Genomic DNA, 26,960 nt, shown 5'->3' on the forward strand with positions numbered 1-26,960 from the left:
TGTGTTTTTTTATCCCTTTTGCTCTTTCGAACCACAGCGAGTGCGTACTTCACACACAGCCCTGAGTTTCTTATTCCATTTTTGACAGCTAACCACCAGGTAGCCTGAGGAGCACATTTGGGACCGTAATTTCACCTGCCGAAAGGTAACAGATAATTGTAAATTTACGGCCTCGCACCGAAACCGATGTTAAAGAATTTTATTTCTATGTTGTTACTCTGTAACAAAACACCGGCTAGAAACATTGGTTCGATTTCTTAATCATCTCCCAAAATCAACACGCTCCCGCACGCACTTAAACGCACACACACACCCACACGTACAGGTACGCACACACGTCTTGAACATCATACGATATGGATACACTTTTCCGCTAATATGCTCACGGTGGTCACGATCATTGCCAGAGATTCATCCCGAATGCGGAAGGATACAGCGAGGTGTTGGTGTGCAAATTATTATCACCTCCTAATGAACGCCACAAACACGGCAAAACAAGCTGATTTTATCACATGCACGAAAGGTGCGCATCGGCGCTTAGAAGGCCATCGAATTTGCCCGGCTAGTGTGGATCATATTGTTACGCAAACGAACATACGATTCGCGGACCGCAGTGGGGCGAGTTACACACACCCGCGACGAGTGACTGTACTAGAAAAACTGACGAAAAGAGAAAAAAGACCACAGGCATCAACCACAACAAGCAGCCCACTATGGGAAAGCGGTGGTCATAGGATTGTAGCCGTGCTGTGAAATTTTACACAATTATTTTCTTTTTATTTTAGATATCAAACTACGACTTTTTTTTTAGATCCGATGTTAAGTGGCTTTTAAAAATATCTGTTTTATTTTTTTTTAATCATTCTAAATCTTCTTCATGTTTGATCATGTCCATTATTTGAAGGTGTACTAAAAGGTATGGATGGGATCCGATACCCAGCCCTGCGAAAGATCGAAGCCTTTAACAATCATCATTTTTGTAGTTGAATTTTTATCTTGCGCTTGTTGAATCATAATCTTAAAGGAAAATCCCTAAAATTAAGTGTTTTACTAACCATGCACAGCCGCTTCTATTGATTCTATTGTTAACAGTTTAAACTGAACCTGGACTTTCCTACCCAAACGTATCCTAATAATGTGTGGGAATATATACTGCCGCTTTATTTTTATTTCATTACATATCTTTAATGCGCTGCTTCAGTAAAACCCCACTATTGTACCATAAGAAAATATTCATAACAAATTTATATTTTTATTACCTGTTTTAAGAAATAAATAGAGAAAATGTAAAAATCCACTGCATTTCAAACGTTTGGTTTTTGCTGTGAATCATATAGGGACAGCCTTAAAATATCGTACGATGTGCGTCTATTTGCATTGCCTTAAGTACACCTTGAGCATTGCGCAGCAGTTACGCCATTCCGCATCACCTCGTGGAAGGAAGCGTCACACGTTGCCCACACCTATGAAGCACAAGCGCCACGTGTAGGAATCGATGACGAACGTGGGTAGATGTGTACTAGGCGTAGGTCGTACGAACGAACAAATTTACTTTTGAAATGAAAACTCTTTAAAAGGTAAGGGTTAGGATTTTCTCAAGTTCTTTCCAGCCTAAACACAATTAAATTGCCGATCTGCTAAATGGTGTTTCATTCAACGTTGATCATATATTTTTAATGTCTTACTCACATATCTATTTGGTTTCGCTCCCTTGTCCGTGCCATTAGTTTCCGTTTCACTTTAAACAAATTTAAGAGCATTGAATTTGTTTCGCCTCCTTAGCAAACTTGGTCTTTCTTTCCTTCGTAATACTCTGTTAAACTGAACTTTTTTTAACGTTCTCTTGGCCCTTTTTTGGCCATGGAAAGCGCGATGATCAATTGTTTGTTTCGCAAAGTTAAATTAAATCGTAACCAAAATTCAAACAGAAGAATACCAACCGTCCCATTACAATAAATATGGCAACATATTGTTTCCACGTGCCGCAGAGAGTCCTCCCGAGCCCGATGAATTAAGGGTGGCGCACAGGATGATCACGAGTGCCGTAGTACTCGCTGTATCCTTCAAGTACATTATTGGAGATGGAGTGAAGACTGCCCGCTTGCTTTTAATCTGTACAATCGTAGACGTTGGTAGAGTGTTGGTGTTGGTGGGCAGATAAAATCATAATTGGTTTCATTACGTTAAATGTAAAAACAGAAAAGAAAAGAAAGTGTCAAACAAAAGATTGAACAAAAGGTTGGGCAGGTGTTGGTTTTTCTACCGTGAAAAGTGAGCTACTTCTCTGTGTTTGACGGGTGTGGCCAGGAATTGTTTCTTCTTCCAATATATTCCAATTTTGTATCAAATCATACAAGCTCACTTTTCGGTTGTAATATGAATTTTCCACACGTATAATTGCGTCACAAGAAGAAAAAAAACTCAAACACTGCAGATTGTCATAGATAGTCTGCAAACAGTCATGTTTTAGTACGCAACAAGAGGATCCCAGCCCCACACAACTACAAATCGTACGGGGACACAACGAAAGGTGATTGATTGTTACCCACACACCCCCTTCGAACAGCCAATGATCGTCAATCGCAGGAAGAATAATATTTCTTTCCAAAAAGCACTTTCAAACCGATTCTACTTTTTGTAAAGCTGCAAACATCTCCAAAATTGAGGAGCTAATATTTGGGAAGTGCAATTAGTTATTTTTTGTGTTTGCGATTTTACGGGCATTGTCATGGGCACGGGGCAAAACACGGGGATGAAAACCTTAAACTCACACAAAGGAAGGGATAAACAAAAAGGTAAATAAAAGTTACAGTTAACATTGGAAACCAGTGTACCGAACGATCTTGGAAAATTTGGAAAAATTCACACAACACTGTAGATGGTGTACAATTACGACCGCTGAACCCCTGCATGGACAATAATGGTGAAGGTGGACAAGATTTGGAAACAGTTGTTAAATTTTTAATCAATTTTGTTATCATGTAATTTTTCATTCATTTTCGCTGTGTTTGTCACTGGTAATGTTAACCTATATTTTTTGCCAACAGTTCCAAAAAACGCTCTGCTTCCTAACCTATACGTCCAATGGTTGCTCGCAATGCTTTTTCCCTCAATGGTCCTATGTTTTGAAGTTTGCTGATTTTGTGTCTATTTCCCGTCGTAGCGAAAGGAAAGAAATCCCATCCACCAAGAGAGAAATTGCTTCACAAATACCAATTTTGCCGATTAGCCGTTTGCCAAGTGTCAGAGATGTTATTAGACCGCAAAAGGAAATGTATTCCGGAAATCCCGTTGGTAGACACCGTTAGGAGGAAGAGTAACATGGATGAAGGGAGCATATGAATAAGGGTAGGTTAGGGGGAGTTTTTTTTTCGGTTCTAGCCTAACTTCTCACATATACGCATACGCCGGGAACCTGTTAGAGAAGAACAAACGATCAAGGAAAATGTTGGTAAGGGTGATAAAAACGGAAAAACCAAAATTATTTTAACGCGTACGACATGCGACAGCACTTTCTGGGTGCAACGGTGCTTCGCAGCATTAGCAGCAGTGAGAGAGAGACAGAGGAAAAAAAAGAAGCAAATAAAAAGCTGTTTGATAAGAACAATTATTAAGTAGCGTTGCTTCGATAGTGCAAGTGCAAGTACATCGTACGATGAAAAAATGCGTGGAAAGAAATTAGAAGGTGTGCACAACACGATTACCATTACTGCTCACTGGTCTGAGCTTCATTTTTCGACCATATCACCTTTGGGGAAAGCTTCCTAATTTCATCTACATTAGCATTTAACCTCTCGCACATTTAGAATATTGCGTTCGCTTTTAACATCAACTTGCGTGCTATTACGTTATCTTGTGCGGTAGCTTCCCAGCGATGCATCATGCCATGCCATACCGATCAGAAGCACGTCCCGGCACCATCGATCGTTCGTCGGTTGGTCGTGCAGACGCGTTCAATTTTCCTTAATAACGCTCCTGAGAGGATCATTATCGGAAACAGTGCAGAAAGGGAAATGGGAAGGTGTTTGGAAAGGTAAGAAAGTTAAGATTAGTGCCAATTTAGTTCATCTAACCAGTGGTAGTGGTGCATTCTACTCATCCGTATCGACCGATCGCTAATTGATCATCACTATCGAAAGCAAAACTTTATCACAATAATCTGTTGTTCTACGGGTACATATGAACTTTGGGGGTTTCTTTTTTTTTGCTAGATGATTGCTTTACACGACTGCTTGAAAAAAGGAAAACACTTGAACTGGTAGAAAAACAATATTTATACACACAAGCCTGAAAATGTATTATCGAACCTAATATGAAAAACAAACAAGCATTTATTAACACAATTTACACATCAATACTATTGAAAAGTGCTGAAATTCTGTTTGTGATGTCATATAAACAATTTATGAGGAAAACATGTAGAAAACAAAGATCTAATTTTACTAATTACACAACAAAAACTTTAACAGTCAAGTTTAAAACAATCTGTCTACGATATAGCTTTCGAAGGGGAAATTGATTAGCAAAGAAGAAGGATTTTAAACGCGTTTTTTTTTTGTCTATACTTTTATTCCACAGCAGAGTAAGAAATGAGCAGAAAACTCCCGTTTTTGGCCAGCGGAAAAAAGTGGAAAAATATTGTTAAGGAAAGGAAATAGCACCGCACGTAGTGAAACACCAATTGTTGTGAGCGTGCTATTGTTATTGAATTGAGATCGATGCGTACCATTTGGATTCCTCGGGGGAAGTGTAGTGTTAGCGATTAAATAGTGGACAATAATCCATGTTGCCTACATAGCAGGTTGATAAGCGGTCGAAACAGTGTTGCAGGTGATGGAAGAAAAAGAATGGAAACATACATTCACAACATGTTAGCAGAGAAACGTCCAACAAACGTCGTTAAGAATTCGTGTAACACACAACCCCCCTCCAAAAAAAATGCAACTAAACAGAAATAAAACACAAAATGGAATTGCACATGAAAGCTGGAGCTAGATGGAGCCTGAAACTGATCTGTTATGAGATATCTAGCATCTAAACTTATGGTGGATATTATGCGTACTGATGGATACTGGCGGGTTGGTTGGTATGAGCACGACTAAACAACGAATCCTACATTCTATACACAAAACGGAAGTCACACATTGAACGGGCGAGCGATGAACGTTTAACATAAAACTAAGACACACAAACACACATTGACGGCTAACATAATCGGGCAAATAATATCGTAACGGGCACACGAGTAGGGAAGGTAACGCGAAGACAAACAGCATACACACGGGGATTACTATACTTGACCACTTACCAGTACGTTCTCTTCTCGGCCAGATGCTTCAGAACGTTCTGGACGATATCGGTGCTCGTGTTGCTACCGCCAAGATCTAAAAAATAAATAAAAAATATTGCAATGGGTTAGCAGCCCATGCTGCAGCACAATTTCTATGTTTACCAGGCGTGTGAATTCCATCAATGTCGATCGTTTTGTGCAGGGCATCGGAGATGCAATCCGCATGGTAGCGATGTCCCAGATGGTACAACATATCCACCGCCGCATTAAGCATCGCCACCGGATTGGCTACATTCTTTCCAGCGATGGCCGTACCGGTGTTTCGGGTGCCCGGTTCAAACACGGCATACTAAAAACAAACATTACATTGCATTAGCCACGAGCATGTGTGTATGGTACGATTACGCCGGCAACGTTACGCACATGATCGCCATAGTTGCGCCCGGAAAAGAGGCCGGCACCACCGACCAAACCGCACAGCACGTTCGACGTAATACTGCCGTACAGATTGGTCGTGTTCATCACGTCAAACTGATGTGGGTTCGACACCAGCTGCATGCAGCAATTATCGATGATCATGTCATTGTGCTGAATGTCCGGATACTCTTTGGCAATGTCACGTGCCACCTTCAGGAACAGCCCGTCCGCCAACTTCATGATGTTGGCCTTGTGGATGGTGGTCACCTTCTTGCGGTTGTTGTTCTTCGCAAACTCGAACGCAAACCGTGCGACACGGGCCGCATTCTCGACCGTGACCACCTTCATGCTCTCCACCACACCCCGCACACTCTCGTGCTCCAGCATGGCATATTCACCCTCCGTGTTCTGACGGACGATCACCACATCGACGTTCTGGTGGTGGGCCGGGATCGCATTGAACGATTTGCAGTGCAGCACGTTCACGTACAGGTCCAGCTCGTTACGCAGCGCAACGTTGCGGGACAGAATGCCGGTTGCTTCCGATTTCGTCTCAATGTTACCCTTGATAGCAACACCGTTACGCTTAATGGACGTGATGGCGTACTCAAGATCATCGTTTCCCTCGCTGGCTGGATCGATGTCGACGATTTCGAAGTCCACCGGCACACCGGCAAACCGGAACACCTCCCTCACGTAGCCCATCAGCTCGGGACCGATTCCACCGCCCGGTAGCATCGTCACCGTGTGGCGGCCACCATACTGTGCTTTTGGGATTTGTTCCACCTTCCGTTGGACGGGAATCTTGTGCTGGAGCTCGAACGCCGAAACGGTACAGTTCTGCCGGGGACCAACGTGAAATGGGAAGAAGGTAGCAACGGGACTGCATTAGACACAAGCACAGTACAACCCACTTAAACCCACCCACGAACGATATCCAAATTATGTAACGATTCCTGTTCTGTTATGTCCGCTGAACGACCGTCAACACAAACATGGTGCATTTCGTATCAGCCGAATATTTGGATTCCGCGTGATATGGGCGATGCATTCTTTTTCCTGGCTTACCCGTTTGATTAGCGGCGTAACAACATCCTGGCTCAAACGAAACAATCGGAGCGCCATCGTGCTGATGCGGGGTACACTTTTCTTAGCTGATTTTCACGAAACAGTGTTACGATGGAAAGCTGCCTGCACGATGTTTTTCACGCCAGCGAAGGTGCGATACCAACGAAAATAAGAGCAGTGACAGCCACATGACAACTTGCACAGTGGAACGCCGCCATGAAAATAATGGAAAATTTAATTGAATCCTATATAATAACTTGGGAATAGATAAAACCCAAAACACGTGTAACACGAAATACATAAGTTTTGTTTATGAGTAATTCACTCGTTAGCATACAATTCTGAAGAAAGTATTTTCATTTCCAAAGACCTCCATTTTGGATGAAAGAAAATATAAGTGCGTTAAACTTATCACGAACTTTATAAAATTCATTATCAAGCAACATGACGATTTAAATTTTACCAACATCAATTAAATACTGTAGAATTTCCATTAAATTCAAATTGAGCAGAAAAAAACCCATTTATTTGACATTTCCGATCTCAAACGTCAAATTTTCGCCTGACAGCGTGTTTGACATCCGAAATGTGTTCACCTTTCCGCGCTGGAACTCACTGCGCCATAAAGAAAAAAATTGTGGCATGTGTCAATTCGTAATCAAAGTGTAGCGAGGAGCTGTAGCGTGATCGGAAATTCGTGAAATTGTGGTGTTGTTCTCGTTTCTAATTGATAATAAATATGCCTAAAAACTTTCGCAACGGCAATACCCGCGGCCGGGGTGGTCGCAACAACGGTGGAGATCGATTTTACGACGGTAATTAACAGCGAACCAATCTGCTGGTGCCGCCATTTTGACTCGCGTCGCCACAATGTGTGTGGCATGATGAAATGCAGGCAATAATGGGTTTGTTTATTTTAGCGTCGGAAGTGATCAATCGTGGACATGACGATCGAACGGAACGTGGTGGCGATTGGAATGATAGAAATAGGAACGACCGTAACATGACCAACGTGCAGCGGCGTGTTAGCTTCAAACCTTTCAACGGGGGCCGAGGCAAGGGCCGCATTACTGAGAACCAGATGCGAGCCCACTTTAACGACGACGACGAAGCCATGGGTGGCGATACCTTCGACAGTGGCAGCGCCCCCGGACGGCTGAACAATCGTTTCATCAATCGCCAAAGACGCAGCGGATCACCGATCCCACGCGGGGTGTCGAATGGGGGAAACTTGTCGAAAAAGCTGTTCAAACCCACGAACTCGAACTGGTTCGAGGTGAAAATACCGTACGGCCACAAGTACGAGAAGGATTTTATCCTTCGATCCATACAGCAAAAGCTCAGTCCGATGGTGTTCATTCCACTGTACTACAAAACGGGCGAATTTGCCGCAACGTTCTACGTAGAGGGGTTCCAGGTGGCCACAGCCATCCAGCAGGCCAGCCGTACCATTGAGTGTCCCGATGGTCGCCGGTTAACGCTGAATGTGCGCAATAACCAGCCGCCCACGCAGATGAATGAACAGCTGAAAAGTCGCATGAAGCAGGCAATGGTGAAACGGTACAATCCGCACACGAAGGCCTTAGACTTGGCAAAGTTCCACGCCGATCCTGACCTGAGCGACATATTCTGTGCGCTAGCCCGGCCGCAAATTATGCTGGCGGCCATAGACATTATCGCGGAACACATTCCCGAACTGCAGGCACTGAACCTGAACGAAAACAGGTTGTACATGCTGGACCATATGAAGTCGATGGCTAACAAGCTGCCGCATCTGAAAATTCTTCATTTGGCTAAAAATCGGGTAAGCATTCACGCATGATGCGGATCGGTACCGTTGGCCTTTCGGTGCTTAAAGGTTTGTGTTCCACGCTCGCTCGCTTTTCCCCGCAGATACCGTACCTCACCACACTGGACAGTTTGAAGAATCTGAAGCTGGTGGAGCTGAATCTGGAGGATAATCCGCTACGAAAACAGTTCGACGACAATACGTCCTACATCAGGTATATCAGCACGTGCGGGGTCACGTGAATAAGTGATGTTGTCTTATATTTGACAGAAATCGTGCGTCTGGATCTGAATTGCAAGTGTTCCTCCCTCCGTTCAACACATGCATCGTTTGGTGTTGTGTGTTGGTGTTACCCGTTCAAGACAAGTACCTGGACGGGATGATGCACCCATGTTCGTCTGGCGGGCGCAGACAGCAGAGCGACGAGCAGGAGACACACTGGTTTGGGCACAGAACGCAATTCTGTAGTGAATGTGTGGCGCATATCCGCCGAGCGCAGAGACAAAACATTAAGCTCGCCTTGTGCAAATGTGATCACTGAGGATTGGAATTTAAAGACACTCTAGCTAAGGGTTTTCTGTGCTTCCACACGTTTGAAAGAGTTTTAAAATAATCCTTAATTGGCGATTGGAAACCATTTAAAAAATTTGCAAACACGTTTAGTTATGTTGTGCGTTAAAGTTTGCTTTTCAATCAATTTCACCACTTTAAAGCATACCTTTTTACGCCAACTGTTTAACGGTTAAAATCAAATGTATGTGTTACCCGTTCGGTAGATTGCTAATGTCGGAGGTAATGGTCATATTGAAATCAATGCTTAAAAGCATTGTCCATTGTAGGATGTTGATTTCGATGGGATTGGGAGCAGTCGCGGTGGCGGTATCGTTTGTTTATATGATGTATCATTCGTCATGAGTCTTGTACACAATAGCGGAAAGTTAGATGGAAAGTGTATTTAAAACATTACATACTTAAGAGTGGGTTAAGCCACGGTACGACAGAAGTGTGGAGATTGATGCGATACGCTCTTGCCAACCATTATCAACACTTTATCATGCAAACGATTTGTCAGAATATGTAAGAGTTCCAATGCTTCACACAGAACCACAACAACGTCGACGGCGAGAATTTACGTCAAAAACGAAGCTCAACCAGCTAATGGGTCATCCTAGCGAAACAAGGATAAGCAAACACCATTCAACCGGATGGTAGCAAATCAGTCCTAGAGGATTCGTGTGGCGAATAGCCTTATCTTATCCTGGACTAGTGGATTATTATGATCCCACACTGTAAGCTGCTGGTGGCCGTAGCCATCGGACACAATTACACCCCAACCGAAACAATGACCCATGCCTGTATCAGCAACCGAAACGAATATCGGATATCAGTATCGAGAGATTCTCGATCAATTTCAACACTCTCTATCCACCAAACATATGCGCTTGCAGTGTATGTTGTGTAACTGCCGTCAGATCATAGCGTGGGGTGTAAAAAGGACACGGAATGTCTCTGGCGTATAGGAGATACGCAAATCATAACGGTTTCTGTATTACTCATAAATTGGAACCTGAATATTTTGGCAAATTGCAAATTAATCGAAATTATCCTGATAAAAATTCAAAAAGTGCAGAGCTCGCTTCCATCTCTCTCACGGTGCTAGATTCGCGATACGAATTTAAAAGATCTATTGGGGTTTTTTTTCGAAGGCTTTCCAACTAGCTATAAACCGTACCGTTCTAGTACAATGTCTCGCGATGATCGGGTTCGATCGGTTTAAAGGTCTTAAAAGACTGTCTTACTGCTTCCATCCTGTTGTGTCGCTCGTACAAAGACAATTTAGCTACAGCTTGTCCATCCCCCAAAATGCGGCACAAGAACCGCAATCAACCCAATACCGCACCGACATGGCAATGCATCGAACGCTAGTTTTGTGTGCTGTTGTTAACGTTCATTATAATGCATAACATTAACTTTGTACCGTTTATTTATAGTGAAGTGCGCAAACGATTCCCTAAAGTTATAAAACTGGTAAGTGTTGATGCTACCGACGGGGTCTGTACGGACCGTTTAAATAATTGATTTTTCTTTTTCTCTTTCTTAGGATAACATTGATTTACCGCCACCGATCAGCTTCGACATACCGGAAGACGACATGAAGCTTCCGGATGCCAAGGCATCGTTCCTATGCGATGCAGGTGGATCCGATATTGTCCGCCAGTTTCTGGAACAATATTTTGCCATCTACGATTCCGACAACAGACAACCGCTGCTCGAAGCTTACCACGAGCATGCAATGTTTTCGCACACCGTCAATACGTTCAATCAAAGCAATCAACAAAAGTAAGTCCTCAACTTAGGAAATTTGTTGTAATTTCTCACCTGATGTTTTTTATGGTATCCTTGCTCTTAGGATGAGTGTGTATTTGAGCGGAACGCGTAACATCAAGCACAAAACGGATCTGGATTCTCGTTGTCGGTTCCTCAAGCAAGGACGATTGCCGGTAGTTACACACCTATCGTCGCTACCACCAACCAAACACGATCTAATGTCATTCGCGGTCGATCTTACCCTGTTTACGGTAAGTAGCTAGATCAACGATTAACTCCTGTTCCAATCTAACGGTGTGCGTTTTTTTTTCCTTGCTTCTTTCTTTTTTGGTGTAGCCCCACATGCTGCAGCTGACCGTGAACGGCGTGTTTAAGGAGCGCAAAAGCAATGCAAACGCCGAGCCGATGCGAGCATTTCAACGCACGTTTGTCATAGTACCGGCGAACGGTGGCTTCTGCATACGGAACGAGATGCTGCACATTACCGTCGCTACACGCCTGCAAGAGGATAAGTGCTTCAAACCGGTCAACAGTGCGGTCATGACGCAACCGATAACACCGGCACCGCCATCAGCCATCAGCAGCACGATCACCTCACCCTCGATGGTGCCGGATGATAATACCAAGCTGCAAATGATACAGGCGCTGTCCGCCCAGACCAACATGACCACCGAATGGAGCAAGCTGTGCCTGCAGGAGAACAACTGGGACTATCAGCGAGCTGAGTTTGCTTTCGCGGAGTTGCACAAGCAGAACCGAATACCGCCCGGAGCGTTCATCACGAATTGAGCCAGGCAAGCGGCGCGGCATTAAGTTTACATTTAAATTAGTTTCTTCTTCTTCTTTTTTGTTCATAACAACTAACAAACCATGTTTATCGCGCATAGAAAACTAGTGAAGCTTTCAGGTAAGCTTACCATTTTTTTTTTTTTTTGGTTTTGCCTTTATTCATTTCACGAAATGAACACCCTTGAACAAACGCAAAATGGCCCGTTTAGCAAATGTTTGTTTAACACACTAACTGCAGAAAGAGATGCATTGTCTGTAGATGCAGACACAAATACACAATGCTATATGGAACAGTTTATAGTTTGCGCTTGTGATATATTACCTTTTTTTTAGCGAAATAATAGTTTAGTTAAGTTAAAAAAAACGGTTCCATAATTATTTTTAACGTTTTAGGCCATATCGCTTTGGTCTGTAAAATACGCTGTAAATTTACAAAGCAAAACATGGAAATGCAAAAAGGAAGAGAGTTTCTAAACATGCAAAACGCATCTGTATGAGAACATTTTCTAGCAAATAAAAAAAGAAACGGCAATGGTACTACTTATTAGCAAATCACGGTTAGGGATAGAAACAAGCAATGAACTGCAAACCATACTATTTTTAAATTGTTTTCACACAAGAAGTAAAATGTACGAATCTGGTAATTCAACACAAAACATCAGCTATGTGTCACATTTATATAATACATTACTGTACATAAGAAAGCTGACGATTGTTGGTAGGTTTTTACGTTCTTTACCATAAACAGTCAGGCAGTTCAACAACCCACTGATACATAGATTAGTAGTTTTGTACATGCATTTGTACGCCATCAGAACTACTAAGTGCATGATGGAAAATGATGAAGAGTTGGTTGTGAATTTAGGTACACTTTGACTTGCTTGGTAAAACAGTGTAATGCGTATTTTAGCTCAACGGAATAATTTTAGGGCTCCAATAAACATGAGAAGTGAGCGAAACTTAGTTTGTTTATTTGTTGTGACTAATTACTTTTGCTTGAAAACGAAATTTTTGTTTCTGTAATTTTGTAATATCATAAGGTCTCAATGGAACATGAAAGAATGATGAAAATAAAAAAAATGGTAGCTGTAATTTTTCTAGTAGTAACAAAAAAAATATGTCTTTTGTCTGTTCTTCAATCTAGTGCATTGTGGAAAGAAAGTATTTGTGGAAGCGACGGATAGAATTTAGAGTAAGAGGAGAGGGTACATTATTGTACAATAAATCCTTAATCGCTGATGTATTACAAGGGATTAAATTTTGATTCCATTTTAAGTTACTCCAAATAAATTTTCGTGTGATCCTAAAACAGTTTTCAAACGTATATGAACTGTGATCGGTACAAAATAATGAAAATGCGTCATTTGTGTTTTTCGGTGGTACAGCTAGTGCTCAATAGATGGCGCCACAGAAAATAGCAACACATGAGTTTAAAATAAAAACGGTTGTTTCCTTTAAGAACGAAAAACCGAAAAAAGGAAAACAAATTGATATTTTAAAGGACTACATAATCCTTCGTACTCTTCATAATGTTTCATTGTTGGCTCGAAACTTTGGTGGTTCGATATACTGATCCAACATTGTGAAGAGCACTATCGGTCCGTTTACGGGAATCATTGTTACTCCAAAATTTTATGAAACGGTATTATCGTGTCGATCACATGTGCAATAAAAGGTTTCCGAAAAGAACAATATGAGAGCCATTTCTGGACCACGGGCAGGATGAGGTGGACTATTGACAGGTAGAACTAGAACCAGAAGCTGAACTAGACTCTTGCTAGGATGAGGTGGAAGATGATCAAATAGAACTGGCCTGTCAAATTTCAAATGATTGGGCATTGGTAACGCTTGGCAAATATTTAAGATAATGACTGGTAAAAAAGTACAGTTTTTGTAATTACAAATTATTAAGCGATATCAAATGAAAGATAACACTAAAATTGTAACAGAGCGCGTTTTTAATATTGAAATGAATATGTGTTGCACTTCGAACATGGTTCAATGCACAACAACAAATATGTCAGCAGTTGTTTCGGGTTCTGTTGTTATGATTTCTGGGCTCCGCACTAACCCAGACCCAGACCTAAAGCTGTAAGAAACATCACATTGGTTGACGCAAACCGTTAATACACGGTAGTAGGGATGTTACTGATAAGCACTCGCAAATCAAAGCGAGAGCAGGAGTGTATTCGTCCTCGATGCAGGAAAAGGGCGTACCCTCAAGCGATTTCAATGCTATTGTGAGTTTCTACACCGCTTGCAGCTAAGGAGAATCAACCAATATTCGCATCGAAAATGGAGTGCCGTACGAATCGTAAACTTTATAAAATAGTGCAACGTGTATTGCAAATTTTACACCTACGTCGAACATAACTATTTGCAGCAGTTTATTATAAGTAAACCATATTATAAAACGCATAACGATCCAAACACGTGCGAACTAAACGTTGTAAAGAATTTAAAAACATTCATCCTCAACACATCAAGCTATTTCACCTTGTTAAACGTATTGCATACTGTTAGGCGTTCAAAAGATGCCATTGAATTATCGTTAGATTTTGCACCAAAACTCTTCCGTTTGAAAATCAAGAGTACCACCAAAGGATGACAACAAATCCAACAGGTTTGCATACGATTCAAAACACAAAAACAAATATTACAAAAATTAGAGTGCATACTTGCTTTTTATTCATAAAGGACGGCCTGGCCGTATTGATGACAAATCCTTTTAAAGCAATTGGAAAACAATAACTGAATTATTTAGCTTCGGATAAGACTAATGGGGCTGACTCGTCGATTAAGCTAGGTCTGTGTACATTGATCGCAGTGGGATCGCCATACGGCATGAGTGAGAAATGATGACGTAAACAGCGAGACGCACACACCGTTTATCCAGTGAAAGATCCCATCCGGTTAAACCCGAAAGCGGGATACCCGTATCGCGCATTGGAATGGAAGGCCTTTGAAAGGGGGAGACAAAAAAATGAAGGAACAAATTAAGACGGGGAAACAAAATGTGAACCGCGGTTCGTGGGCTGAAGATCGTATTGTTGGGATAGTTTTACAGGGTTTCTCAGGCCAGTTCAGAATTGTAACACTACATGTCAACAGCATAAAACGCTAATTCGGCATTGTAGATGCAGTTCCACAAGGCCCTTCTCAACAACTTTAACCGTTAACTATACGTTTTGATATGATTTTCTTTTTAAATCTTCAATAAACTTTTAAAGATAAGTCTGTTAGATGTGTATGTCGTGACATTTTATTGCAGTTCCATTTCATACAGCATTCTTCTTCTTCCTTGTTCCTATAAATCCAAAAAATCTACCATTTCTGACTTTCTTTGACTTGATTTTACCCGTAGCCGGATATGCAGTACAGCCTACGGGGATGGGGGTCTGGAAGGGATTCCATCTCCAGTCCCGCGCCTTCATCCTCCCGGACCACCAAAACTCATAGAATCAATTTATATGATACGGTAAGTATAGTGCAAAACCAAGTAGTATAAACAGCATATAAAAATTGTGTTTATAAAATAGCTCCGTTAGCTATTCAGACTTTGGACGTAGGATTAGCGTTTTAAGCTGTTGACAAGCAGAGTTACAATGTTGAACCGGCCTGAGCAACCCTGTACCTTGCGCGCCGTGTCCCTATAAGTCGCGCCGTACTCATGACGCAGCATCCACGGATGTGGCAAAACTTGACAAACTACTTTTTTCCTCGTTCAATGGAAACTGAGATATCTGAGGCCCACTCTTTTATTCCAAGCTCGGTCTCTAATCGATGCATTTACTCGCTATGTTGGCCACCAACGAAATACATGGTGTACAATCGCACACGCACACATGGGCGCTAGTATCGTTCGCTGGTCACATTTCCTGCCCACATGGTGGTACGATTGGCATGGTTCAGATGGGTTCGTTGTATACATTCGTTTATTCGCTTGACGACCGTTCAGTTAGACAGACTGTGCTTTCCATACTGGCTGGAGTAGTGAAACTCCCTTGAATGGCTTGCATTGATTCATAGCTGCAGTAGCACCAAAACAACATTCTAAACGTTTGTCAGTGCGATATACGCGTTAATGCTTAAGCTGTGAAATCATTCGAAGTTGCAGAAATTGAGTGAAACTAGACGAGAAAACCCTTAAAACAATAATCAAAGTGCCGTGATCGTGTCCAAGTGGTGGTGTTGGTTGCTTATGGAAGACTCATAAAATTGAGTGGACCGTGTCCACATATGGAACGTCGCGTCGCGAACGGTTCCTTTCCTGTCGCGTCGCTACCACCAGTTTCGTCACCGCTTCGTCGGTCGCCCTAGCTAGTCCATTATTACTCCAAACTACTGTGTGTCCGAAACCGTCCAACAACGGAAGTCGTTCCGGTGCTGAGCCCAGCCGCTGGTGTCATTTTTTCCAAATTTGAGATATTTGCCCTGTGGTATTCTTCCACCCATCGTCCGAAATGAGTTCTCTAAAGTTCCAGCATTTGAGCCTTAACAGCCCGCAGGTAAAGCACGCTATTCAGCAATTTTATCGCTGCCTTGCAATCGATTAGATGCGCCTTACATTACATTTTTTTAATCATTTCCTTCTTTTTAGCTTGCGCTCGCTGCAAGTTTTAATGCGAACGATCTGTCCGAGTTCAATCGGGCGCTGAATAATGGGGCGAACGTGAATCTGCGCGATCGTGACACAACATACTCGGCGTTCGAATTAGCATGCAAAACTCCCGGCAAAAAGCAATTCATCAGAGCCTGCCTGAATCGTGGAGCAGCCGTGTCAGAGGTGCGTATGATGGCCGTGAGGTCATTTTATGATTTGTACATATTCGAAGTGCGATACATTTTGTTAGTTCACTTTAAACCCTGCCTGTTTGCCGTTTGCACTTGTTGTTGTTTTTTGGGATGGGGTGTGGTAGTATGACGACCAGTGGCGATTGAGTTTGAAGCAGTGGTTTAAGTAAACAATACTATCTACGCGATGGCGGCGTTTTGGAACAGCTGCAAACATTTGTTCATTTGCCACCTAAAAAAACCCTAAAGGGTGTTTGCTCTGGCCTGGAGATCGTGCTAAATAATTTGTAATTAAGCTGAACATTGAAAACGTGACTAGCAGCTAACAATTTTCCCTGCGGTGTGTGGATAGAAGATTCGAATAGAAGCGATATACAAGCACATTGATCATTGGCTAAAAGTGGATCCAGAATAAGAGATAGCGTGGCTAAATGCAAACAAAATGTCTTACGGCTACGATAAGCGTTTCAAGATGTATGTGAAGATGTTGAAGAGCCACAGACATGGATTTGAACGATTACTGAATCACAGCGTTCATAAAATGGATACTTCTTTGCCTGACGTGAGGTGGTTTAAGTTTGTTTAATCGTAGCTTTGTTTACATGTGAAAATAATTTTTAAATAATGGCTATAAAAAGGTAACAATTTTACATAAGAATGTGGCAGCCCGAGTTTAACACTTGATGCGAACGGACGTGTCCATTTACAGCGCGCAAAGCAAAACGCATTCAGATCATAGTGATAACCCATACTGATAAGTGACAAAGTGCTAGCAAATATGGCTAAGCAAGGCAAAAAGAAGAAAAAGGCAGTAGTTAGTGAGGATGACTTTATCGAAGTTGGCTCTCGAAATAGTGGACGTTCGAAATCGGTCAAAACACCAACTCACGCACCGACATCATCCAAACGGTGCTAAAATAAAGATGCTGCATCTAGCCCAGCGGGCCAGCGTTTAAGCTCCCTCGATCAGGGAAATGGACTTCTAGGGTAACTATCCGGATAGTGGTCGCCAAGTCTATATAGGATAGAGGTTGACGCATCCCATACAAACTGATAGAATGCTGTGGGAACGTTTTGGAAGTGTAGGTAGGAAATGTTTATTGTTTTTTTAGCTGGTGCTGCTATTGGTACCGGATCCTTGAACATCTCCAGCTGCTATTGTGTGAAATTTTGATGATCCTTGTACTCTTGCTAACACTTTGTTAGATAAAATTTATTGTTTTGTGCCGTGAAAACACCAGCGTATCCTTATTGTGCGATGCAGCTGCTTCTGTTGTTTGTAAACAGTTTTCGATCTAAGCGTCAAAACTTAGATCTTTGAGACTTTGAGTGGTCTCAACTGGCCAACAGGTTGGTGAGGCCAACAGGCCAATCAAGAGCAATGCATACCTCACGCATACACCGATCGTGGTGAATGCTCCATACCACCAACTGGAGCCGAGCTGTCCGGAATACCGGGCAATTTTTATAAAATAAGTAGTCTTTATATGAATATTCTGTCCAGCCAGGTCGAAACACGAGAACGCGTGCTATGAAACCGTTTAAGGCGGTATTACGTGGACTTACGGATCTTCTTGAGGAAGAAGTAATGTCCGCCCTTAAAGACCAAGCCTTAGAGCCTCTGTTGGTTCATAAAATAACGAAGCACAACGAAGAGACCATCGCAGCAAATGTGCCTGTACCTTGTAGACTTCATCAAGGGCACCATTAACATGGCTGCTCTGAACTGCATCCGCACTGTCGACTGCATCCGTGTCTCTTGGGAGACCCATCGAGGTGGACAAGGCCACATTATCCAATGCCGTCGCTGCCAGGCCTTTGGTCATGGAACGAGAAACTGAAACTCGAGAACTCCATGAAACAACGATGCGCTCGCAACAGCACGACTCTGAAACGTTCTCAATCGATCCAGCAGATTGCGCCTGAAAGCCTCTATCAGCGGTCAAAATCGCAACCGGCATTTCACGTCATGAAAAATTTGCCGTTATTGCGGAACTAGCCATTCGCTATGGCTGCTAAGCTCCGTTTTGTCACATGGAACGCCCGCTCGATATGCGCGAAGAAAATTCCACTCGAAGAATTTCTTCTACGGCAAAACATTGACCTTGCACTAGTTAAAAAATGTTTGATTCGGATGAACGTAGACGCGACTGGTTTCTGGTCAAATTAAGAGTGAGAGAGGGTTTATTTCAACAATTTATACATGTATGTGGATTGGGTGGATTGGAATAGGATATTGGATTGGAATGGAAAGCGGAGGTGGTGCTGACTCAGCGTCTCGGTTGCAAAGCCATTCGATGCATACGGTGCTGGTGCAGGTTCGGTGCGATGGGTAAGCTGACGACGCTGTTGACGGTCCGGTGCGAAGCATCAGCTGACGGTGCAGGAATTACTTGGTCACTAGGTGTTGCCATTTCTGGCTTTCTGTGACTTGGTTTTCACCCATAGCATAGCTGATCCCATGGGATTGAGCCCCGGACCGGCCGTGTGAAGACCGGCGCCGTTATCGCCTCGGCCACCGGACCGCTCCTTACTGTAGAGTTTAACTATTAGCGGTACCCACAGTACCCTAGATCTTTTCCTCTCCAACGTCGAGATCACATCGGATCATTTCCCGGTCGTAATAGAGTTAAACTGCCCCATCTCTCGAGGACCAGTCCGTCGTCGAAAAGAGTACCATAATGTCAACTGGCATCGTTTTGGCCGACTGGTGGACAACAACACTCTCTCCACAGAGATCGAAACCGTTTCTGACATCGACAAAGCGAACGCCGAACTTGAGCTAGCCATTAAATTTGCAGAAACAGCCTGCGTCAAAGAGTGCACAGTTAGAGGTGTGTCCTTGAACATTGATCGATACACTATATCGCTCATTAACGAAACGAAACCGTCTGAGAAGACTTTCTCACCGTACTGAGGAGGAGAATGATAAGAGAGTTGCTGCAGCATTGTCCAGACTGATAGCAGAACGGATTAAGGTGATTAGGAATGAAAATTTCAGTCATCTTATCGAGAGGTTAGACGATAGGTCTCCTCCTTTCTGGAAACTGGCCAAGGTTCTAAAGAAGAAACCGAAACCAGTCGCTCTCTTAGATACTGATAGGGGAACACTGATCACTCCCATAATGAAAAGTAACGCGTTTGCTAGGCAGTTCGCTAGTGCGCACTTGCAGGGTACTTGATATTGTCTGCAGATATGAAACGGCAGTAGCTGCCACTTTAACTCACATTGAAACCGCTGTTCCTACACTAACCCTTCCAAGAGAAAGTATCCTCCACTGACGGACGAATTGCGATAGGACGAAGGAAAAACTTTAGAGCTGCTGGTTTTGATGGGATTTTCAACATCCTCAACAAACATCTGCAGGTGAAGGCTCCCCTCAGCCGGATCACGAATATCTTCAACAGATGTCTTAAAATTGGCCACTTCCAGATCCCACGCTTCCGGAAAGTTATCGGCCAATTAGTTTGCTCTCTTCGCTGGGAAAGCTTTTTGAGAGGATAATTCTCGATCGGCTACAGCGATGGGTTTCTGAGCTTGAACTTATGCGACCGGAGCAGTTTGGTTTTCGCGCAGGGCACTTTACTGTCCATCAGCTTCTCAGGTTCAAGCATTGTGATGAGCAAAACAAATTGGATTCCACTTCAACAGCCGTCACTTTATTAGATGTGGAAAAGGCTTTTGATAATGTATGGCATGGTGGGTTGCTACGCAAGCTGTTATCTGTTTTAATCTCAAAATCTACATTTTGAAGATTTTCATTGTCATTGTCCTCTGCATTGTCAGACTCAACCAATATTCCAGCAGGCGTCTCTCAAGGAAGTCTGTTAGCACCAATCCTTTACACCCTATTCGTAGCGGACATTCCTAGTCTCCCTTGCGAAAAGCCAATTATTTCTGTTCGCAGATGATACAGCCGTGGCGGTAAGAGGTAGAAGACTTGTTGAGCTCAAAAGTAGGATGCAGCTTAGCCTGGACGTTCTGCTTCGCTATGCAATAGACTGGAAGATGAAAATCAACCTGAGTAAAACAAAGGCGATAATATTTCCGCACCGATGTAAAAGATTTCTTATCCCTCCCCTGAGCCACAGAACTGACAGTAGACGGAACACCGATTTGGTGGTTTTCGTCGGTAAGATATCTTGGAGCTTTGGCTGGCAGAAAGCGCAATTCGAAAGTGCAAGACGTTTTGACGAAGAAAACCATGAGTGACAACGAGGCAGAGAACTTTCACGCGGCCATAACCGCATCGGAGTTTGTGAGAAGGGAGAAGGAAAGGATGAGTTCACGAGAAGGAAGTACGTCCTTGTGGTGACAAAATGTTTTAGGCTGAATTGGGGAAAAACGAACCGAGAATTGGGTACGTTAAAGTTGGGGAAAAAACGCCATGCAGTGTCACAAAAATTAGAGGTGATACTAGCCATATGAGGCGAGGAAGGATTTACTATAAATGTAGAAAAAAGCCAATTCTTTAAAGAAAAAGAAGAGAATCATAAAACGAAAGCGTTGGAAGAGTCTTCCGTACCGAAAGCGGTACAAGCGATTCAACAGTTCATGGGGCTTAGTTGGAAGTTTTTGGAGATTTTTTGAAAAATTTCAGCATAATTGCGGTTAATACTACTAAATAAAGATGCGAATAAACGTAGGATAAATGGTACCCTTTAAGCTATTACAGTCGTAAGACTAACACGACAGAAGCGAATTGTCACAGTTAGGAGTTAAAAATGTAGGACGTTTTGGACATTATTTGATTGGAAGAAATTTTGTATTTAGAACTGTTTGCGCTGCAGTGAGGGATGCGAGTAAGAAAATATAAATGAATTCGCGTGTTGCTCGATATTTCTTGCGACTCCAGCGAGGGGCACCAGTGGAGGTTCCTTTAAAAGACTTAGAAGTATCGATAGTGGATCGATTATTGGTGTTGGACATAGGAAAACGACGATTGTCTTGTGAGCTTTTTTCTTGTAGACTCCCTAAACAGTGAACCAGCGTGCGATGAGGATCGTCAGGTGCGTCAAAGTTACGTGACAGAGAATCATCGATTTTTCCGGTTAATAGAAGGACTTAAGTGTTGGGTTATCCCGAAATTTTAAATTTAATTTATTTATAGAGGCGTTCGGTCTGCATCCCGACATGGGTAAGAGAACAGGATGGATTTTTGCATCCAATTCTCAAAGCACCGATACCATTCAGAATGATTCTTTTAGATCATGTGGCACCATTTCCTGAATCGGTTAAAGGAAATGGAAATGTGATCCATAAGGCAACGAGAACGACCAACACGCGGCCAGTAATAGAAATGTCAGAAGAAGTATGAAGTTTGTTTGGATTACCAGCAGAGCAATCACGGATAGGGGAACAGCATACACCTGTTCGTTGCGTTTGCGTTTCGCATAAACGTTTTGCGAAGATTATGGGATAGAGCATCTCTTAGCGGCAGTCGGAACGCCAAGGGCAAATGATCAGCTGAAAAGAAGTAATCGAACAATTTTAACAGCATTTCGAACGATGGTGGATGAAGAAGGCAGACGGCGAAAGGAGAGAGAAAAAAATGTTACATACTTCACAAGGATGTAGTAATTATGCTAATTAATTGTAAGGAAGCTCTAAATCAAGCTGTTATCGAAAGAATGGCACGACTATAGATCAGTTTTTAAACATAGATTTTAAAAACCAATTGAGATGAAACTAAAACATAACTACAAGCAATGGAAAAAAGGTTAATGGTATTTAAAACAAAACATGATTAAAAATATTTCATGAATTGCATGATTTTTTTATACTCTCCACTGTCATTATTCTTAATAATTAATAATAAAAATTGTTTAACACATAAATAACTCGACAGAGTTATTTACACAATGGAGGAACACTGTTTTTTAGCATTTGCTCGTTAAAAATCAATATTCTTGCTGCTTCGACACGTTACGCATGAATGATAAGGCTTTTCAAAGAACAAAACTTAAATTCAGAAAGCAATATTGTCACCTTCAAACGATGTCTTGGGGAAAGGTTTAATCGATAACTATGATGGTGGAAAACAGAAAAAAAACATAAAGCACCATACAGACCTCCCATACTAAATCTTATTGATAAAGCAGTAATTTAATGATTAATAGACGATACGAAAATATTCAGAGCGTGTCAAGAATTAGATTGTTGGTATTCGCCAAGCGTGCTAGGGAAGTACGCTGCGGATCTGCTCACAGAAAGAACAGATTGTTTGGGATAGTTGGGGATATTGTGAGTTTAACAGAATAGTATGAAGCTTTAGAATATTCAAAATCCGCTTATAGGTTCACGAATAATAACTCTCCAGTATGACTTTAGAGCTAACGCTTGATGAGGTAAATTAAAAGCTTTTTGACAAAAACAATTGTAGCTTCAATAGGGGAAATGGCTTAATCATTCAACTATTTGTTGTGCCAAACGAAGAAAAGCAAAACTTGTAGTTAAGGTAAGCGGCGACAGTCTTTCACACTTTGGGACGGGGTAACGAATCCCACCTGTACCTGAACCATCTCCCGGTAATGAAGACGAGTTATTTACGTCTGCTTGGCCAGTATTTGTTTTGTCGATGATCTCTACTTTTACAAAAGACGTCCTGCACAGATGGATGGATTTATTATTAATACGCTACAAGTTTTGTTCGAATGTTACGGATATTTTGATAAATATTTAAACAGTTAATTATTTATTCGAATCCGAGTTGCAGCCCTTGGATCAATTCATAGTCTGATTCGGTAGCAGGTAATGCTGAGCTGTTTCAATATGTAACGTCTGTTTTCAACATGTAACGTCTGCCTGTGTCAACAGTTCGTGACGCACGGTTAATCGAGTGCCGGTAGCTTTGTTCGCTGGGTATTTACCCTTTGTCGGGTAGAGGGATCGTATTTACAAAACAACAGCTGAAAGACTTCGTTTCCATAGATACAATTGCAAACACGCTTCGTAACGTTGTGGGTGTGTGTTTCATTCATTTTTTCATTCATTACAGCGAAACCCTCAGACCAACGAGTACCCCATTCATCTGGCTGCCCTGTCCTTCGATACAGACAATCTTTCGGAGTTGCTTGAACTGCCGCGCATCGCTGTCGACCAGAAGTACGAAGATCGAACGGCATTGTTTTTACTGTTTGAGCAGATCAATGGTGATAACTGGAGGGAAGTGTTTGAGTGCATTAAGCTGCTATTAAAATACCACGCCAACATTAACGCGACGAACGAAGATAGTGTCTCGCCTATAGCGCTACTCGTCACTGGTAACGACGGTTGGCGGAAGGAAATATTGGAATACTGTCTGCAAAACTACAGCGTGAACGTAGACTTCCGCCGGAAACAAGCACGTAAAGCGATCGAGCAACACTTTCCCGGCACAATAATCCCAAAAATCGACATGGAAAATGTGACGCTGGAAATACTGCGGAACAAGTTAGTAGCTGGAACGGAAGATGAGTTTCTCACGGCTTATGAGAAATACAGTCGTCAAAATGAAGGTCACGTGCTACGGGATGAAGATTTTACCGATCTGCTGTCGAACGCGGTGTACCAAGCGAAGCAGATGATTGCGCTGAAGCTCCTGGAGGGCCGTATCGTGGGTGGAAAATTTACCGGAAAGCCTGCGCTACTCTCCGGACTGTTGGCCATGTGCTGTAATCGAGGAAACGTGCCGCTGCTTGAAATGTTGCTAAAAATCATACCAGATACTGAGGTGTGGTTGATAAACGAGGATCCGCTGCTTTCGTTGCTGGTGAAACAAATTGACGTGTACAAGGACAAGAACAAGTGTCCCTTCTTCAAGAGTATGGGCATTTTGCTAAAAGATCCCCGCATAGAGGTGGACAAAATCGACGTGAAACATTACACTGCAATGCACTACGCGGTGAAGTACAAGATCGATCATGCTCAGGAGCTGCTACTTGCCAAGGGTGCTTACGTCGGGGGTGAGAACATGTTCGGAGAGTCACCGATCAGCGATATGGATTCCTTGCTGTTGGAGAAGCATCTGGACTCGTGCGTTACGAGCAACGATCGGAAGCCCGGTGACGAGGACTACGAAGTGAGAATAGATTTCTCCAACTTCATACCACCGGCACACAAACCAAACTATGCCAAACCGGCACAGGTACCGTTCGTTGGGCTACCGTACGAGGACGAGATGCAACCGATCGTGCGGATGGCACAATCGTCCAGCGCCAAGCGACTGCTCCGGCATCCTGTGATATCAAGCATTTTGTTGCTGAAGTGGCTGAAGCTAATTTGCTTTTTTTACATCAATCTGGTCATCTGTACGATATTCTTCGTCTCGTTTACGATGTACGTTGTGTTCTGCTATGGACGGGAGGACGCACCGTTCAAGCTGTTTTTCTACTTCGTGTCGCTGGCCGGATGGATATATCTGATCGTACGCGAGTTGATCCAGTTTTTGCTGAACATGCGCGTGTACGTCCGATCGCTGGAAAATGGCATGGAGGTGCTGCTCATCCTTGCGTCTGGTGCGGTGTTGATGCGAGAGTTTGGCGACGAAACACGGCGTGTCGCCTCGGCCTGCGTTATTCTACTGTCAGCGTTGGAGTTTACGTTGCTGATCGGTACGCTGCCTGTACTGTCCATCGCCACGCACATGGTTATGCTGAAAACGGTGTCGAAGAATTTCCTCAAATGCTTGGTACTGTATTCAATCATACTGCTTGCATTTGCGTTCAGCTTTTACACACTGTTCCGGGTGAGCGGAAGCGCTAAATCGGTGGAGACGAGCACCGGGGAAACCGTTACCGAGCAAGGTGGAGCGGACGCTGATGACGATCAGTTCAATCAGTTCCAAGAGGTTCCGCTTGCATTGATGAAAATAGCAGTAATGTTGACTGGTGAGTAACCGGTGAATGCATGAGAATGGGAAAACCCCTATTAGATTTGTTTTTATTTTTTTGCATGAGATATATCTTTACGAGGAAGGTGTTCATGAGAACGCATATGTTAAATCGATATTGTTACGGCGAGTAACGTGACGTAGCAGCTGCGCATACGAAACTTTTATAAATAGCCCCCTATTGTTCGCTAGCCTCTAAAGTGTTTTATTACATTTTCAGGTGAATTCGAAGCGGCGAACATTAAATTCCAACAGTCGAGCTTGAGCTATGTTATTTTTGCACTGTTTTTATTCTTCGTCTCGATCGTACTGTTCAACCTGATGAATGGTCTTGCTGTTAGCGATACAACGGTAGGTGTGATGGCGGGCTTGTGACTGCTGGGTGTATGGAAAAAAAGTAACGAATGTTGCAATGCAATCGTTTGTTTCATCTACAGGCAATCAAAGCTGAATCAGAAATCATCGGTATTACGCAGAAGGTGTTTCTCATCAACAAGTACGAAAATGCGCTGAAGACATCAAAACCAATCCGATGCGTGTAAGTGTGTCTTCACTGATGTGCAGATGTTTTTCGACATTAACACGTTTACTTTCGTTTCGCTGACAACCTAGAACCGAACGACTGGCATGGATATTCCCCTCGAACAGTTTGCAGCTATTCTCGAACGCCGATCCGCTCAAGTACATTGTCGTGAAGCCAAACCAATCGAATACGATCATGATACCATCGCTAGTGTCACGGTACACACACGACGTGGAGAAGGGTAATCTCGAGCTGGGCAATAAGTTGGAAAACGACCGATTGCTGGAGCACAATCAGAAGTACAGCACCGAATGTTGCATTATGCCGTGCCTGAGCAATATGGACGGTAAAATAGTGAAGTATGCGCTGGAGATTCTTCACTCACGGCAACAGAACGTAGGCTCGATCGATTACCGGTTGTCGCGTATGGAGCAAAATATTGAACAAATGTTTCAAAGACAAACAGATCTCGGCAACCAAATACAATCACTAATTACCATGTTACAGGCAAAGTCTTAGGTTTTGCGCATTCCTACGGTTACGGGTTGTAAGTTGATGTTTAAATTATACATGCGTACAGTGACTCATCGTACGCATCGCACGCATTAACATTAAACTGCATTAATGTTTTGGCTTTTTAATTAATTTATTTTAATCGCACTTAACTCAAACGCGAACTTTAAGCTCACATACATCAACGATGGCGACGACATTTATTAATGATGAATTTTTTTTTCACAAATTCATGTTTTCATATCTCACGATTGTTAATGTAAGTCGGATCGAAGCATTCACCACCACTGTGTGCCTTTTGTGGTAAAATAAGAACCCAGTTTTTGAACGTTGTATACCCAGGTTTGTTTTAATCTTTGCAAACTTTTATTGTTGTAACATGCATGTACGCAAGTGAATACAGCAATAGCAAGTATTGACTTTTAAGGGCATTTCAAAAAATCGTTCTGATGTGTTAACCAACCGTACGTTTGTAACTGTTGCTAAACGTGAAATAAATTGTTAATGGTTTAAATATATTTTTTGGAAAAGGTAGCAATATCACAACAGGCAATACGACCGAGCCGTCCATGCTTTAAT

At 42.6% G+C, this 26,960-nt stretch overlaps 4 protein-coding genes and 1 long non-coding RNA gene across 19 annotated transcripts in view; 3 read left to right on the forward strand and 2 right to left on the reverse strand.

The window, feature by feature from the left end:
- The window catches only part of LOC118504572 (low-density lipoprotein receptor), a 159,407-nt gene extending 158,721 nt beyond the window's left edge, over positions 1-686 (reverse strand). For 2 of the 9 annotated variants that reach the window (XM_036039194.1, XM_036039191.1), the window contains exon 1: positions 466-660. The gene's annotated coding sequence lies outside the window, so the exon portion shown is untranslated. Of the gene's footprint in view, positions 1-217; positions 233-323; positions 349-386 lie in introns of those variants that run through there. The other 7 variants (XM_036039193.1, XM_036039197.1, XM_036039201.1 and 4 more) reach the window with 7 other exon arrangements.
- Positions 14-1,161, forward strand: LOC118504583. Its single transcript, XR_004905319.1, has 3 exons — positions 14-145; positions 240-325; positions 408-1,161. It is a non-coding gene; the product is annotated as an uncharacterized LOC118504583 (long non-coding RNA).
- A 477-nt stretch (positions 1,162-1,638) lies between these two features.
- On the reverse strand, positions 1,639-6,961 carry LOC118504576 (isocitrate dehydrogenase [NAD] subunit gamma, mitochondrial). Of its 7 annotated transcripts, none has more exons than XR_004905318.1 (6): positions 6,776-6,952; positions 5,714-6,547; positions 5,453-5,639; positions 5,309-5,384; positions 3,848-3,975; positions 1,639-3,415 (listed from the first exon to the last, which is right to left on the reverse strand). XR_004905318.1 is itself a non-coding variant. In XM_036039219.1 (6 exons), the coding sequence occupies exons 1-5, from the start codon at positions 6,830-6,832 to the stop codon at positions 4,763-4,765; spliced, it is 1,182 nt and encodes a 393-aa protein (XP_035895112.1). In that variant the 5' UTR covers positions 6,833-6,952; the 3' UTR covers positions 1,639-3,415; positions 4,727-4,762. The 7 variants fall into 7 exon arrangements, 6 of the variants coding, with proteins under 6 accessions (XP_035895112.1, XP_035895111.1, XP_035895116.1 ...); XM_036039219.1 differs by lacking the exon at positions 3,848-3,975 and adding an exon at positions 4,727-4,790; XM_036039218.1 differs by adding an exon at positions 4,727-4,790 and having other exon boundaries at positions 1,639-3,975.
- Positions 6,962-7,345: 384 nt separating this feature from the next.
- Positions 7,346-12,645, forward strand: LOC118504574 (nuclear RNA export factor 1-like). The gene is made up of 7 exons (XM_036039216.1): positions 7,346-7,590; positions 7,696-8,579; positions 8,669-8,778; positions 10,556-10,592; positions 10,666-10,904; positions 10,975-11,143; positions 11,229-12,645. Exons 1-7 carry the CDS (start codon positions 7,515-7,517, stop codon positions 11,679-11,681), a joined length of 1,968 nt encoding a protein of 655 aa, XP_035895109.1. The 5' UTR covers positions 7,346-7,514; the 3' UTR covers positions 11,682-12,645.
- A 2,961-nt stretch (positions 12,646-15,606) lies between these two features.
- LOC118504584 (transient receptor potential cation channel protein painless) lies at positions 15,607-26,895 on the forward strand. The gene is made up of 6 exons (XM_036039232.1): positions 15,607-16,189; positions 16,282-16,467; positions 23,474-25,343; positions 25,566-25,696; positions 25,783-25,883; positions 25,958-26,895. Exons 1-6 carry the CDS (start codon positions 16,145-16,147, stop codon positions 26,385-26,387), a joined length of 2,763 nt encoding a protein of 920 aa, XP_035895125.1. The 5' UTR covers positions 15,607-16,144; the 3' UTR covers positions 26,388-26,895.
- Positions 26,896-26,960: the final 65 nt, after the last annotated feature.

The sequence above is a fragment of the Anopheles stephensi genome, chromosome 2 (genome assembly GCF_013141755.1).
Source record: "Anopheles stephensi strain Indian chromosome 2, UCI_ANSTEP_V1.0, whole genome shotgun sequence".
NCBI lineage: Eukaryota > Metazoa > Arthropoda > Insecta > Diptera > Culicidae > Anopheles > Anopheles stephensi.